Genomic DNA, 14,932 nt, shown 5'->3' with positions numbered 1-14,932 from the left:
TCATCATTAGCCGGGCCCGATATATCTCTATCGATCGACACCACCTTGCGTGTCTTTAAGTGAAATCGTGATTCGAGAGGGCGATCAGCGCTGCCAGCTTAAGAAGCCTGCCTCGCACAGCTCGCGCATTCCGCGCTTAATTTAATTTCGCAGGGTAATCCCTAACGCTTAACGTTCCTCTTGTGGTATGCAAATTCGCTCGATCGTTCGAGTCCGATGATCTCTTCGTGGCGTGTGTCATCGCGATATATCCCCCGCCCCTCTCTTTCCTACCAATCAAAGGACGAGTGAGAACCACTGACCCCCCGTCGCGTCAGGTGGTGCAGCGAGCTACGTTCCCAGCTTTCATGTGCTACGGCCACTCTCCCGGCAGAGTTGTCCGTGCCTCGTGCAAATGCATCGGTACACACGGACGGGGGATAGTCTTTATTATGGACGTGCCCAGAGCGTTATCCTCCATCAGTGATTCGACAATCGTATTTTCAATAAGCGGTTGTTATTGTCCGGCCTGTTTAACAATAACCGCGCGAACCAACGGGTCAACAACGAATTCGGTTAGCTTCTGACAGCCAGTCGGCACTCGAGGGGCGAAAAGAAACGATGTAACATCGGAGAGATTTCATAGATTGCAAACAACGTCGAACAACGAACGACAACTTGTCCAGGAACTTGTTCGCTTTCTCGGTTTCTGATAAGTGGAACATCGTCGATATACCGGTTAAAAAGTCAGCACGTTAAGATTCTTGTCGCCGGTAGGTTTGGTTGATTTTCCAACGATTGGACGCTCGACGTAAATGGCCAGGACGAGACACTTGTTTCCTCCGATATCTTGGTCCAGAAATATGCAAATGGTCTTGTCTCGTGTTGGCGCAACAACGAACGCGAACGATTGGACAGACGGACTAGTCAACGATGCCGATCCCGCGAGAGTCACCACTATAATGGGGTGGTTATCAGATAAGCTTATAGACGGACGGTAATCGTAATAACATCGCTACGATGGCTTCTCTGATTCATCGTTGCCAGCGAGATCGAGAACGGAACGAGTCGCAGGTATAGGAAGGGAGGGAAAAGAGAAAAGAGAAAAGACAGATCTATCCTCATCGGCGCCTGGACCCGTCAGCGAGTCATTGTTTCTCCGTAATTAATATTTTAATTGAGATCACCGAGAATTAATTAATGCAACGGCGTCGTTATACCCTCCGTCTGGACTGTTCATTTAATCGATCGTAACACGGCGCCTGTCAGAGCTGTACAGCTCGTTCCATGAATTTCGTCGACTATCACGACTTCACGCTGCGCGTAGACGCCCCTTAGATATTATCTCGGGACTAATTTTTTTACTCGTCGTTATTTATATAACCGTTACGATTACGCGAACCTCTGAGCAGGAGTATTTTAAATTCCACCACGGAACTTTTTAATTCGCTAAATACGCCAGCATACGGTACGTATCTATACGGCTCTCATACACGGCAAGTACGCGGAACGATTTGTCTCTTCGATCAGAGGTACGTACATATACAAACGTGTTTCGAGAGGTGAGAAACTTCTGGAGGATCCAGACACGCGCTTAAAACTTTTTCCGGCTGCTAACTTTTTCGACAACTTCCGAGATACGGTGTCAAATATTGTCGACTCGCTTCACGGTTCCACGATTTGCTCAAACTCTATTATCTTACCCCCTCGAAAGAGGACGGGAGAAAAAGAAATAGCGAAGTACCGCGTTAATACTAGATCGCTGGGAGAAACAACGAGCGTAACGGCTCTAGAAACGAACACAAAGGGAGGAATTTCCATGACCATCTCGCTGTTAACGCAAGTGTGCGCCGCGTCGACGTTGATTCCAAAACATTCTCTCCCTGTTCTAATTAAATTAAATACGCCTCTCCGGTTAATTTCGAGAATGTAGCCATAGAGAAACGCGCGCAGATACTCGAACAGCGGTGCACGTGTTGGCTCACGTTCATCGGTGCTTTTCTCTTCTCGGGACAATGAAAAGAACGCAAAAACCGAATGAAACAGAAAGCTGGAGAAAAAGAGAGAAACAGAGAGAGAGAGAAAGAGAGAAATAAAAGCGTAGGCGGTGTGAGCGCGTGCGGTTGTTCTTCGGGGTGGAAACGTTTTAATAAACGGACGTGTGCTACCCCTCCGAGGGGGCGTATAAATATATTCAGTTGTTCGAGCGCGTGGAAGAAGGCAGTGGAGAGGAGAGAAACAGAGAGTACCAGAGTCAGGAGGTGAAGAGTCGGGAGGGTTGGATATCGGTGAAACGGCAAAAGGAGTCAGAAGGGCAAGGGCGGTGGCGGTGGTGGGCTGGTGCGGGATGGCGGAGGCAAAACATGTTGCGGCACGAGCTGCCTCAAGAGCACCGCAGAATTAGCTTTATTATAACCTGGGGGCCATCCATACATGCCTAACAGAGCACGAACATTCGCCGGCCAATAAGCCGAATGCTAACCAAACATTTTCGCGACTCGCCGCACCCTCGAATTTATCCCTGCTACACGACGGACGTAAAGCCACCGGACCTGAGAGATGGGGCAGCAGGGAGGAAGGAGGATCGATTTCACGAATTAAAGCTGGATATCTATTTAATGTGCCCGTTAACGTTCGACCACCGCCGACTATTAATAATCTGCCTGTTTGCGGGTACCACTTAAAAGATTATATACTACTCACGATTTACGTAATTATCGAGTTTATGGATTATTTCGCCCCATTTATATTGGAACGTTTATCCGCTCGTTTTGTTCGATCGCGGGAATCTTCCTCTATTTATTAAATTGTTCAATCGATTACTCGGAAAACGTGTATCTTTCGTCTTTATAATTGTTTGGGATTTGATTCGTTTATCGGTCATCTCTATCGCCAGCAATTCTTCGAATCAAAGAGGAATTAGAGATATTAAACTATCGATAACTGACCGAGTAAAATCCCGACTCGTGTTCAATTAGCCAAGTGCAATATCTACCTACTTACTACATCTTCGCAATCACTTTTCCTCTATTCGATTTACGTCAGAGCTGCAGAACTCCCACCAGAATTCCCTAGATCATCCCCGATACCGAAAGTTCTCCACCGTGAAAGGTAGAAGCTCGGTCCTCTCTAACGAGCATCGTTAGGAGGAACTTTTCTGACGCGCTGACAGTGGACGAACGATTAGGCCCGGATTAGTGGTGCGCGCGAGATCGATTATGCAACGCTGCGGATAACGTTGGCCTGATTTATTCCCCTAATGGGCGTTCGCGCATTCATTTCGTGGCCGTACGAGGCAATTCCACGGGGCTTCGTCGGATGGTGGCGACCGTACTGCCGCTGACAGGAAAACTCTCGCTGGGTGATTCAGCGTTCCGTTCGGCGACGCCTCCCAACGACCACCATAATGCCTACACCTAGCCCGGTGCCCACCTACCTAACGCCATTTCCATCGGCTGCTATCGTCCGGGATCATAATCCAAGGTTTAGTCCGGAGTCGGACGAAATCGCGCCGAAGTGCAGACCGCTGTTTGAATCGGACACGCGGAATGGGTGAATCGCGCGACACCGCGTCTCCCTGAATCGGAGATACAGGTCTGCTTTGTTCGTCCGGGATTCTCTTCGCCTGTTCTCGGTATTCGATTGTAAAGAGACGGATGGTGGATGTGGCAAAAATTCTTTAGATCAAAAATTAACAAACTTTACGTCGGATAGATGAAAAGATACCTGTATAGAGGCAATGAAGGTTAAGTATCTTGTAAAACACTAGGATATTCTTTTTTTTCTACTTTGTTGTTTGGTTTCAAGACAAAAAATCTAACAGTATGCAAGTGCGTTTTATCTAATTCGAATGCACTACTCAGAATAATTGGAAGATTCTATTGCATCGACCAAGCGTGCAGGCAAGCAGGTTAATTGTAAAGTATAAACAGGATTACAAATAGGATATTTATTTTAACACGTGGACTATGAAACTCGAATGACACACAAGTTTCTCAACGCAAAACGTTTAATGCGAATCACAAGGATAATTACGAAATACGAAAGAATCAATAATGGAATTGGTCCTTGGGTCAGAGCAATTTTTTATATCGGAGTACGAAGAGACTGGGTGCCGAGCACGCTCGACAAGGCAAGCATCGAACGATTACACGACGCCAGAGAAATTCGGCATAGAGACGATTATTAGCTGAGCCGACGCTATGGTGGCATTGGGAGTAATTCATAACCGGCAGCTCGTATTTTCGCGAAGCGGCACGTCGAATTTGGTCCGGATAGAGAACATGCAGCATCGACGCTGCTCCGCACCTCCCATCCTCCGACCGGCCTCCGTTGACAGGATTATATTCGTAGGTACCTATCGTGTTCCTCGGTGTAGCTCGGTCCCGCAATACGCGTCGCGCGATCATATTCTCGTCGACTAATAAATTTACCATGGTGCTCGAGCGCACAACTATCGTACGAATGTCGTCGGTCGATTGTCCTGCCGGCAGTGTCACTGTTTCAAGGACCTTTTACAATGCTAATCGACGCGATTCTACTCCGACGAGATGATTCTGCGAGCAATTATGGTTGTCACTCGACCACCGGATTATTCCAAGATTATTCGAAATTATTTCTCTCTGTCCTTATCTTATTCCTAACGTTTAAAAATACACTACGTTCATTCATGAATTTTCTTTCGATTATAAGCAAATCCACTAATGAAAGAAACGACGTAAGCTCACGACGATCAGGCTTAACCATCCTCGAGCGTAGTTTCGTCTCCTAACGAGTTTATCGCATCCTCTTTAACGTTATTAACACGGGCTAACGAACTGGAAGTGCCGAGTCACCGAGGTCCTCCGCCAAACGCGGAGCCACGGTTCCACCAGGTACGCGTACACACCTGTACGTGTGCCCGTGTCTACCTGTGTACGTATGGAAGTCTATACACACGGGCTTGTAAGTGCAGGGCGAGAGCAGGCGCTCGACGGGACAGGTTACGTGTATAAGGTGGGATAAAGGTACGTATAGGTACAGGTCGGCCTGTCTGTGCGGCCCTGATACCCCAGTCTCTGGGCTAATTCCGAGGTGTAATCTGCGGGTACCATCTCAATGGATTAGCATATAGATAGCGAGGTGGGCTGACCGTATATATACGCGCCTAGACTACGTCGCAGGACGTAGCCATGTCCGTTTTGGTCTCGTGTCCTCTGTACGTAAGGGGGTCAGCTGGTGCTACGCTGCAACACCCCCGCAACTGCAGCGGATGAACCCCGAGCGTCTCTTGTACATCGAACGCCCGTCCAGAACTAATTATCAGAACAGTAGATCAATCGTCGCGTCTAATGAACCATTTCCTTTACCGTGTCCCTGCTTGATGCATGGCTGGGAAATCAGTCAAAAGAAACACTCCGTCAACAATATCTCATGATCCTTTTCTTCGAAGAATCAACTTGAGAGTTTGTACGTACCAAAGAACGATGCAAAAAACGATCGAGATACGGTCGAGCGTATTGTTTCCACGAAGACGGTCTCTAATGCAAAGGAGGAGGGAATAGAGTATACTGGCACGAAGTGTGACCGACATGAATGGCAGTTTGCCATTGGCAGCGGCCACGTGGGGAGGAGTAGACGAGGACGAGGACCGAATATTTCGCTGGAGGTGATTCGGTCGCGAGGTAATTTGTGCTCACAGCGGGGCTGAGCAAACATGCGCAACAGGGGTGCCTCGAAAAATTAAATAACCCGATGACTGGTCACATTCTCCGACACGCGGCATACACAGCAACCAAGAAGAACGTGCACACGTACACGCACACTGTGGAACTTTGGCCGTTCGAAGATGTCCGCGAGAAGGGCGCCTCGGTTGAATGACGTGGCCCTCTGCCGTTCTGCTTCTCCATCGTTCTCCCATTTTCTTCGAGCACGACCGAGCGATGCCAGGCTACGGTCGGATATCCCTGGGGAACGGTGTGGACCCAATGGAAGCTAGGACGGGCCCCGGGACTCAGGGCCCAAGGAGCGAGCGCCGGCCTCCCGCGGACTTATGAATACAAATAGCCGCTTACTGCGCGACTCAGATTCCTGATAAGGTACACTCCTGGCTTACCGGTACCACGGACTAGCATAAAGTACGAGCTTAGGTCCTCGCGGCCACCGAGGCACCACCGTTTAACGGAAGATTATCCTCGCGGCGAAGAAAGATTCGCATCGGACGATATCGTCCTTGTATCGGTTGAAAGAAAGGACTCCGGAATGTCATGCAGACGACCTCGCGAGACTCGCTGAGAGATCGAACCGAGGGCGGACCAACCGTATCGGTTTCTCTACACGGACGGTGAAAGAGACATTATTAACTTCCAACAGATATGCTTCTTCCAGGGAACAAGGCGTTTAAGCGAGAACCCGATCGTCGATATATTCGAAGATAAAATAACGGTCGTTCAGCTGACAGAAGATACCTAAGTTTGGGTTATATTTCCAGGAGAAATTGTAGAACGTAACGGAAGCACAATGGAAAATAAAGTATCTTCAGGCTAGAATACACATTCGATGGAAAGAAACGTTTCTCAATTCTTATATTCTTCATCCGAATGAACGTTTGTTAATAAGACATTCGACGATTTCCAGAAATTAATCTGAATATTTCAATATAACGTGTGTACTGAAAAGTGTAATCGGAATTCGCAACGATCCGCACCCTTCTTTCCTGCGACTGTGGAATGCATTTTACAGTGCCGATAACAAATTACGCGTCTTCATCCATGTTCTGCCTTCCAAGCAGAAAGGAATGCCATCGCTCGATCGGTCATTCCCCGGTTTCATCCGGTCGATCAGTAAGAAGATACCTACGCTCCTGCCGTGCGTTTCAGGATTGGAGACAGTATCTGCCTTTATCTGCGGCTAATGTCGTGTAAGAACTACGCCTCCTTCGATCTACTGACAACCATTTGTTCAGACACTCATGACCACGAGACGCGGCCTGACTCAAAACTTTCTAATGAATTTACAATGTATGTCTCCCTTGTCTTTGGTAAAAATAAAGGACGAACTGTTATAAGGACGATGAATTACAATACGCACAGTCACGAAACAAAACGCTATAATTTCTTTCCTCCCTTTCTTCTATCCTGCGTGAGAATCTTCGTTTCCTATAATTCGTTTGATAGCTTCCACGTCCACCGAACACAGATTCGTTCAATTTGTCAATGGAAGGTCATCGAGCGGACCTACGCTTAGGCGGTAAAAAAGAAATCCCTGTCCCATAACCGGACCACCAAGAACGACGTGACCCGGAAGGGTGGAGACTCGTTCGCTATCGTGACAGTCACAATCAGTTTTCGACGCATTCTCTGACTGTCACAACGGGAGACGGACACCCGCCGACGAAGGTACTTAGTCTCCGGTGAATGGTGTGTACGAAACGAAGAAATCAAGCGATTCGACTCGGTACAGTTTCTACTACGGTCGGTTTCTACTACGACAAATGTCCTTGCATTTTTTAGTAGCTTATCAAATTTTGATCGTTCTAGCGAAGCCAGTTACGGACGACTATTGACGTTTTCTGATCGAACAAAAAACGAATAAAATCTCCATTCCGATGTTTGAGAAGACGAGTCAGACGAATAAGGTATAGTTAATAGGTATCTTTATTCAGAGATACACACAGAATGAAAAATAGCAGGGTTACAGCTATTTTTCGTCATCTCTCCATCAGTGTACAATCACCTTCGCATGAAGACATTAAAAATTCCTGCGGAAGCGCGAGGGCGTACGGCACGAGGCGACCGTTAAGCAAACAAATTTAATGCGCGTGTAGAACGGCACCAATTTAAATGATAATGCGCGCTATGTATGCTTCCAAGATTAACTCGTAATAGGCTGGAATAAATGTCGGCAGACCTGTTAGGCGTATCTAGCACTGTTACATGGGGAACAGTAGGTGCTAACTACTTCTGTAGACAAGCTTGTTTATATTGGTGCGCCGTGTATCTCGGGAGGTACGGGTGAATTTGTCCTGCGCTCGATGGCGTCAAGGAAATTGGGTCGCGCATCATCGCGTCCGCCGATCTCGATATTCTTGTTTGCCGATAAATTATTACCCAGTCGAACGACCCCACCACCCTTCGACGCGACTTGTAATTATCTGGACCGGTTATTAAATTTTATCGGTGTCTGACTATCATAGAATCGACAATCTATCAGGGAATATTTCCTGGTGAATTAAATATCTGTGATATTCGACCTATCTATGTATCACGTTAAATTTGATTATAAGAAGAAAGAGAGACCTAATAGAGAAGAGCAAGTTTCCTATTTACGAAACGCGATCATTTGTCACTGGAGTTCGACTCGATTCGTTTAATTAAGAGAACAGGACATAAACCAATTTACTTTTACCAAGGTTCCACGATATCAGTCTATCTGTGGCGTGTCAAGAACCAATGAACCATTAATAACGTCTCCCAAACTTGTACCAACCAAAGAACGACGAAAATATTTCACCGGTGTACGTAATACTTTCCCTAATTCGACGTCGATATCATCGCCTAGGTAATATCGTATCCGTTTCGCGTGGCGCTTATTGATTAAATTCCGGGAGAAGAGTACGGTCTCGTAACTGGGATAAAAAGCATCGCAAAGACGATGATAGCGTGCAAAGGTCGAAGAGTCTTCGAACTATGAGGTAAGTTTGCCTCTGGGGGTGTCTTGTCGATGTTGTCGCGGATGGGATCATGCAAGCTGTGCTCTCCCCACCCCTCGAGCCTCGCCCGTTCTACGTCGGTGAACCTCTTTGCATATACATTCTGTAAGATTACTTTGTGCGGTTTACACCCTCGACCCAGCCACGGCGTAGCTGCTGCTCGTCCTTCAGTACGCCGAACGCCTCGCAGCCCTCGACGAGAGCTCGCTCCTTTTGCCAGGAGGCAAACTACCCTGCAAGTTTCACCTAGAAGGTCCCTAATGTATGCGGAACTATACGAGAGAAATTCCAAGTTCGGCATGCCCGTGTTAGGTACCTTTACGATGAGTATCTAGCACGGTCTCGCTCTTTCTCCCGACTCCAGGAAAGGACGAACTACCGACAAGACTACACCGTAGAAGCGGCGAACACGCGTGATCCTAATTAGAACGCGTCCTCCTCCAAGTGTCGAAGTAAAAGCAGCTTTCTTGTTGCTTCGTTCCGCGTGCCACTCCGCCCGCGAGCATTCAAGAGCGTACGTTGCGGAAGAAAGCGCGGTATCATCGAAAAACAAACGACGTTTCTTCCCGTTGGATGACCAGACCGACGTGGACGCATAAAGTTTCAACGTAGCGTTAACGCCGTCGGAATACCACCCCGTTACAACGGATATTGTATTCTGTGAAAAGAGCAAGGAATATACATACGATTACGAAAATTCTCACGGAGATACAACTCTTAATAGTATTCTTTACCACCCACATTTTCAGCGAATTTACATAAAAACGAGCCAGGGCTCTGTAGCCCCGAAGCCCGATGACTACGAATAACCGCATTAACTTGGTGGCATCGTTTTAATATTTCCTTTCTTTGGCGCGAACGAGGAGTTACGAAACACTTTAGTAACTCGGAAGTAAATTGTTCTGCTTCAAATCTGACTTGTTTCTATAAATCCGCTATACACACAGGCTACAAGTAAAATATGATCATTAAGTGATCAGTAACTACCACGTAAACCAACTAATGGAAGAGTAAGTAAACAAACAAATAGATGGCACAAAAACGTTTCTAATATATACATATAATAAATAAATCAGCAAGACCCACACCAAGAAAATATTCGTGCAAATAAAAATTACCGTCGTTTTAAAGACAAATGTATTTCCAAACATGTGAGAGCCCTCTCGGTCACGATTCCCATGGCTCACCCTAATCGTCGACGTCACGGTGCTATAATCATTCGTCGACACGTAGCCACGGCTGCATTCAATGACCTATAACGAGGCTTTCGAAGAAAGCACGACGGAAAATTACGTGAAACGTGTTGATGCGACGACCGGCTGGCAAACGACGCGGCACGCGACACAACGCTAGACGAAGGGCTCATTAAGGATGCGGAGGGCGGAATACCATGGCCATGCTGCATGATAATTACAGCAAAGAAAGCTCCGACCCGGCGGACGCCTTGCCTCTCGAGAGAGCTCCCAAGAGATTACAGGATGTCCGGAGGCGAGAGGATTCTCTCGGCATGTCCCGAAACCCTATCCACGCTCACGACTAATAAAAATTAACAACCGGCCGGTTGGATTCGTACATGAAAGACGGACCGCCACAAATAGATGATGACAGCTGAATAATAAATAATTATCGTTGGGCCCACGCGCCACCCGTGAGCTCTTTTGCGGCGAGCGAAACATAAACGATCACTGCGTTCCAAACGATTCGTATTTCCGGTTGACTTTACATCGCTTACACGTTAGAGATATCGGATAATCTTTCTCATAAAACGGACAGATTTTTAGCGTTTCTTTCGGAGAATGAACAATCTAAATACCGGAATTGTAGGCGACCCAGACAATAATCTATTGTTCCACGATCCTCCACAATATACATACATACAATGAATATGAAAATTCTTGGGAATATGTACATGTGTCGAGGTCCTTACGGTATGTTTTCGTCGGCGAGTTGTGCAACGTTGGAGCATTGCCAGCACGATCAGAACTTCTTCCGATTGCCACGAAGGGTTCCACGTGGCCGATCCTTTTAATCGTTCGGCACGATAAACATATCGAAATTATGATGGAGGATCGAGCGCGTAAAGGACGAGCGGTGGTGATCGTGGCAAGCTTTGCGGCCGCGGCGGAAAGGATCCTCTCGTTCCCGCCGCGTCTGCCTCCTCCACTTTTAATTTTCAGGCGCGGCTAATTATGATTTACGGCAACATCGACGCAACATCCTGATCGGTACGCGAGATACCGCCCGCAGGATATTCAAATGCGATGAATATTGCTCGCCGCGATAAACGGCGCACGAACAGCGACAGACGAGATGAGAAACAGAAAGAAAGAGAAAGCGAGAGGGTGGAACGACGGGAGAGCAGATAGAGAAAGATGCAAAGGAGCTGACTGGCGGGAGGCGCGCGTGTAAAGGATACGAGAAAAGGATTCTTAGTAGTCTATTCGGTATGCAAGATGAGCGGTCAGACCTGTACGCACCGCATCCCTTCTTCGCCAAATAAAAAAAAAGGAGGTATATCCTTGCGTGTGGATTATTCGATATATCGAGAGCCGGCTGTCCACCATGGTCGCTTCGAATCGTTCGCTTTTTCTCCGATAACTCAGTGTCAAACGTGAAACGGCAGCAGATGGGTAGTTATGATTTGAAAGCAAAACGTTTAAGAACACCTTGTGTTATTAACCGATCTTATCTCGAGGAAATAAAAGATACTTATTTATAACTGAGGAGCTGCTTGATACGTGTTCTCACATGAATTACATCCGCGTGAAGATCATAGTCAGATAATATAAGCTTTCTGTTAGAGCAAAGTAATTTGTCGATATCTTATACGAAGCGAGGGATACGTCAGAGAATTAGCCACATGATTACGCCGTTTGTATGTTTAATAACTGTTTTAAAACGTACCTCGTGTATACACGAATATACACGCACTTTCGAATAATTAACTTCGTGCAAACGAATATATCGTATGAAATTAATAATAGACATCAATATCCATTATTCCCGGAATTACTACGCTTCGTCTCTCAGTTCTTTACCTTTGAGTATTTTTTCATTTTTGCCACGTGCTAGTTCTTACACTCGTACGACTCGTTCAAGTTTTGCAATCGCTCTGCTCCGTTATTTCATACCCTCGATTACCAATCGCGATTAGGAAGTTATCGAGGCGCACCTTATAGCGCGGAATGTATCGTGAAGCGGCAAATTTGTTAGTCAATGAACCGAATGGCCACCGGATATAATTTTATGAAAGAACGGCAAAATAATTGCCTCGACTCTAGTATTATGACGATGAAAGAAAAATGTTCCGGCGAGCATCGCTGATCATCTTAAGAGGAAGAAAGGCAAAAAATTATTAGATTATCGGTTACCTTGTCAGATCGCTTTTTAGTAGGTGTGATAGTGCCGTTAGGCCTGCCTTGGAGATCGGTTTCGCTAGCCATCCGGTTGAAACGTTGCATCCGCTCGCGGAAGCTTAATTGCTCGGTTGAGCCCGGATTCGTCGCGACGGCCTCATCTTCCTGCATGTTTAATATCTCGGATTGTCAAGACTCAGAGAATAGTAACACGTAACGCTACGTCCAGCTACTGATAAAAGGCGGAATCAACAACGAAACAGCAACAGAGTAACACAGAAAGGGTGACAAAAAACCATGTGCTAACATATAAATACTCGACGAGACTAGTACACGCTAAATAGAGGTGCTTATCTATGTCATATTATCATGCTACAATACTAATTAAAGCAACACATCAATACTCGTGGTATCTAAGCATGCTAAAAAACTGAGAGAACAATGACAGTTGTGAAAATAAGATTTTCGATTATTCATGACGTGGACACCAGTGTCGTTATGCAAGGACGTTAAGCTTTCGATAGAGGATGAGGAACACCAGTGTCGAGTGTGCTGCGTACGCTATCATACCGCGTAAGTGACATTTACTGTAACCATGAACACCTTTCTACATAACCAAACCATGTACACGCAACACTATTGCGCAATAATACCAAAATTATCTGGCCTCGGTAATTACCCGATAAAGCGAAAACGTGTTCAACCATTTTATCGTTTGCACACTTATTTACATATACGACCACAACCAGGACACTATAGGCAGAACATATACTACGTGGCTTGCGTGTGTACGAGAAACGTGAACTTTTATCAAACACTTGTATAGCTTAACGAGTTATGATTCCCGTATTATAAACGAATCTCAGTCAGAACATGAAAAAATTGATATCCTCTTAATTAACTAGTTAATTAAACTTGACCAAATGATACCGCACCTCGCCTTCCCTTATGATACATAATCCGAATAAAATTTCACGTTTCTTTTTATTGCATTTACTTGTATAAGGCAAATACTGACCTTGATAACAGCCTCTGATCCTCCCTTATTCTTGTCCACGTTCTCCTTATTCTCGATCTTGATCTTATCTTGACTTTTACGGCGTGGCGGTACGGGAGGTGACGATGTTGAAAATCCGGTCTCGATTTGATCAACGCCATTTTTCTGTGCACTGATAGCGACTTCTTCGCGGGAGAAATTCGAACACGACTCCTCGCGATGTGCGTTCGTATTATTCGCCGGCGGACTGAGGGGTGCGGGAGGTGGGGACCGGTAGGGTGGCGGGACTCTTAACGGAGAAACCGGGGTAGATATGTCGGCAGTGGAAATAGGTGATCCGATTTGATCCGGAGACGTCAGTTGCAGAGAATTTAGACGATACTTCTTCTTCAGAACCAAATATCTTTCACCCTGCACGAGCAATTTCTTTATGATGCATGGATAGACTCGACCTTGCAGCATGAACGAACATAAGTATTACGTTTTGCGAATTTACCACTCGAATATTTTAAACATTATATATCAACATTAGCTTTCTTGCACCTTTATTTGTATAAATAAAAAGAATACCTAGTACGCTTTACGACGATATATATAGTACGCAGTGTTCGATAAGAAATAGTAAGAAAATCTTGGAGAAAAAAGCTTCCTAGATAACCTCATTTTCCAACAATTGCGCGAAGTACATATTGGAAAAACCGGCAACGTCGCAAAACGTGCAACAAGTCGCTGCTGTCAAGGCGGAAGGAAATTGCTACTCGATGACGCACCTCTTCGTTCTTTATAGTAGCCAGGGTGTTTACATACTCCTTGAACCGATTTCGTGCCTCGACTGCAATGTAAATTTGCGCAATATTCACTAAGTATCGTTAGATTTGACTCCCGGTGTGACGAGTATTAAGATCTGCCCGTGTTTACACACAGCACACCGTGTAACATCAGGGTCACACCTTGCGAAAGTGAGACAGTGATTCGACTACGTCGTATATCAGATTTTCAACATACCTCGTGTTTCCGGATCCGTTAGGAACTTCTTGAAGTGCTTCACCAGATCGTGATTACGAGCAGTGCCCCCATTTTCCAATAAATATTCGCGAATCTCTTCGATAGACAGTTCACTGGGCGTCGCCATCTTGTCACTACTGGTCGGCACAGCAGCGCCACTATCTTCACTGCCTCGCTGTGCTGTCGATAAAAACGACCTCTGTGTCGCACGATACACGCAATGAATTCAGAACGCATTACAACTGAACTCCGATTCTGTTAATCGAAGACAACTGATACATACGTAATTTTTCTAAATCCAATATAGCTAACCAGAAGATATACGTCTAGTACGTATTAATATACTGTAGATGGTAGTATCGTGAAAACCTTCCGTCGCATTGTACGTCATTGGAACAAGTGAGCGATGTCTAATTGCTACTTAAAAATGCAAATAAAAATTATGTATGCGTGAAAATGCATACATGAACGCAACGTGTAATTTCTTCCTTTAATAATGTACTAACGAACTGTAATCATATTGCACCACAAAAAAAATTGTTAACATCATTAGTAACGAGTGCAATCGTTACTCCTCATGCATAACACATAATAGCAGTCAATTTAATTGTATTATAATCGTGTAGGACGCGATGGAATATGTAACGCGCGATCCAGCTGCTAGCTCGCATCCCATGTCGCGATACACGTACATAAAAACCAGCGGCCACGCGAAAACCGATTTTTCACTTCGGAGCCGAACGTATTAACCGTCGATGGAACTAGATATTTGATTCTGCCCGCGCAAATAGACGATTCGTAAAACCTTTTAGCAGCCCGACGCGTTATATTCCATCGATGCAAACATCCGGCTGACGAACCCGTCGCACAAACTAATGTGAATAACCGTGCACAGCCAGATAGAGC

The 14,932-nt window shown here is 45.8% G+C and overlaps 1 protein-coding gene across 4 annotated transcripts in view; it reads right to left on the bottom strand.

The window, feature by feature from the left end:
• LOC117153546 (sosondowah) overlaps positions 1 to 14,179 on the bottom strand; it is a 96,682-nt gene extending 82,503 nt beyond the window's left edge. For 3 of the 4 annotated variants that reach the window (XM_076621136.1, XM_076621131.1, XM_076621146.1), the window contains exons 1-4: positions 14,027 to 14,179; positions 13,792 to 13,853; positions 13,043 to 13,432; positions 12,040 to 12,189 (exon numbers count right to left, since the gene is read on the bottom strand). In XM_076621136.1, the coding sequence (XP_076477251.1) occupies positions 12,040 to 12,189; positions 13,043 to 13,432; positions 13,792 to 13,853; positions 14,027 to 14,153 (729 nt within the window). In that variant the 5' untranslated portion in view covers positions 14,154 to 14,179. The remainder of the gene's footprint in view (positions 1 to 12,039; positions 12,190 to 13,042; positions 13,433 to 13,791; positions 13,854 to 14,026) is intronic. The other variant, XM_076621142.1, reaches the window with a different exon arrangement.
• Between the last annotated feature and the right edge of the window lie 753 nt (positions 14,180 to 14,932).

This window comes from Bombus vancouverensis, chromosome 1 (genome assembly GCF_051014615.1).
Source record: "Bombus vancouverensis nearcticus chromosome 1, iyBomVanc1_principal, whole genome shotgun sequence".
Taxonomy (NCBI): Eukaryota; Metazoa; Arthropoda; class Insecta; order Hymenoptera; family Apidae; genus Bombus; species Bombus vancouverensis.
The sequence above is the reverse complement of the archived record's forward strand: the minus strand, read 5'-3'. Positions and strand labels throughout refer to the sequence as shown.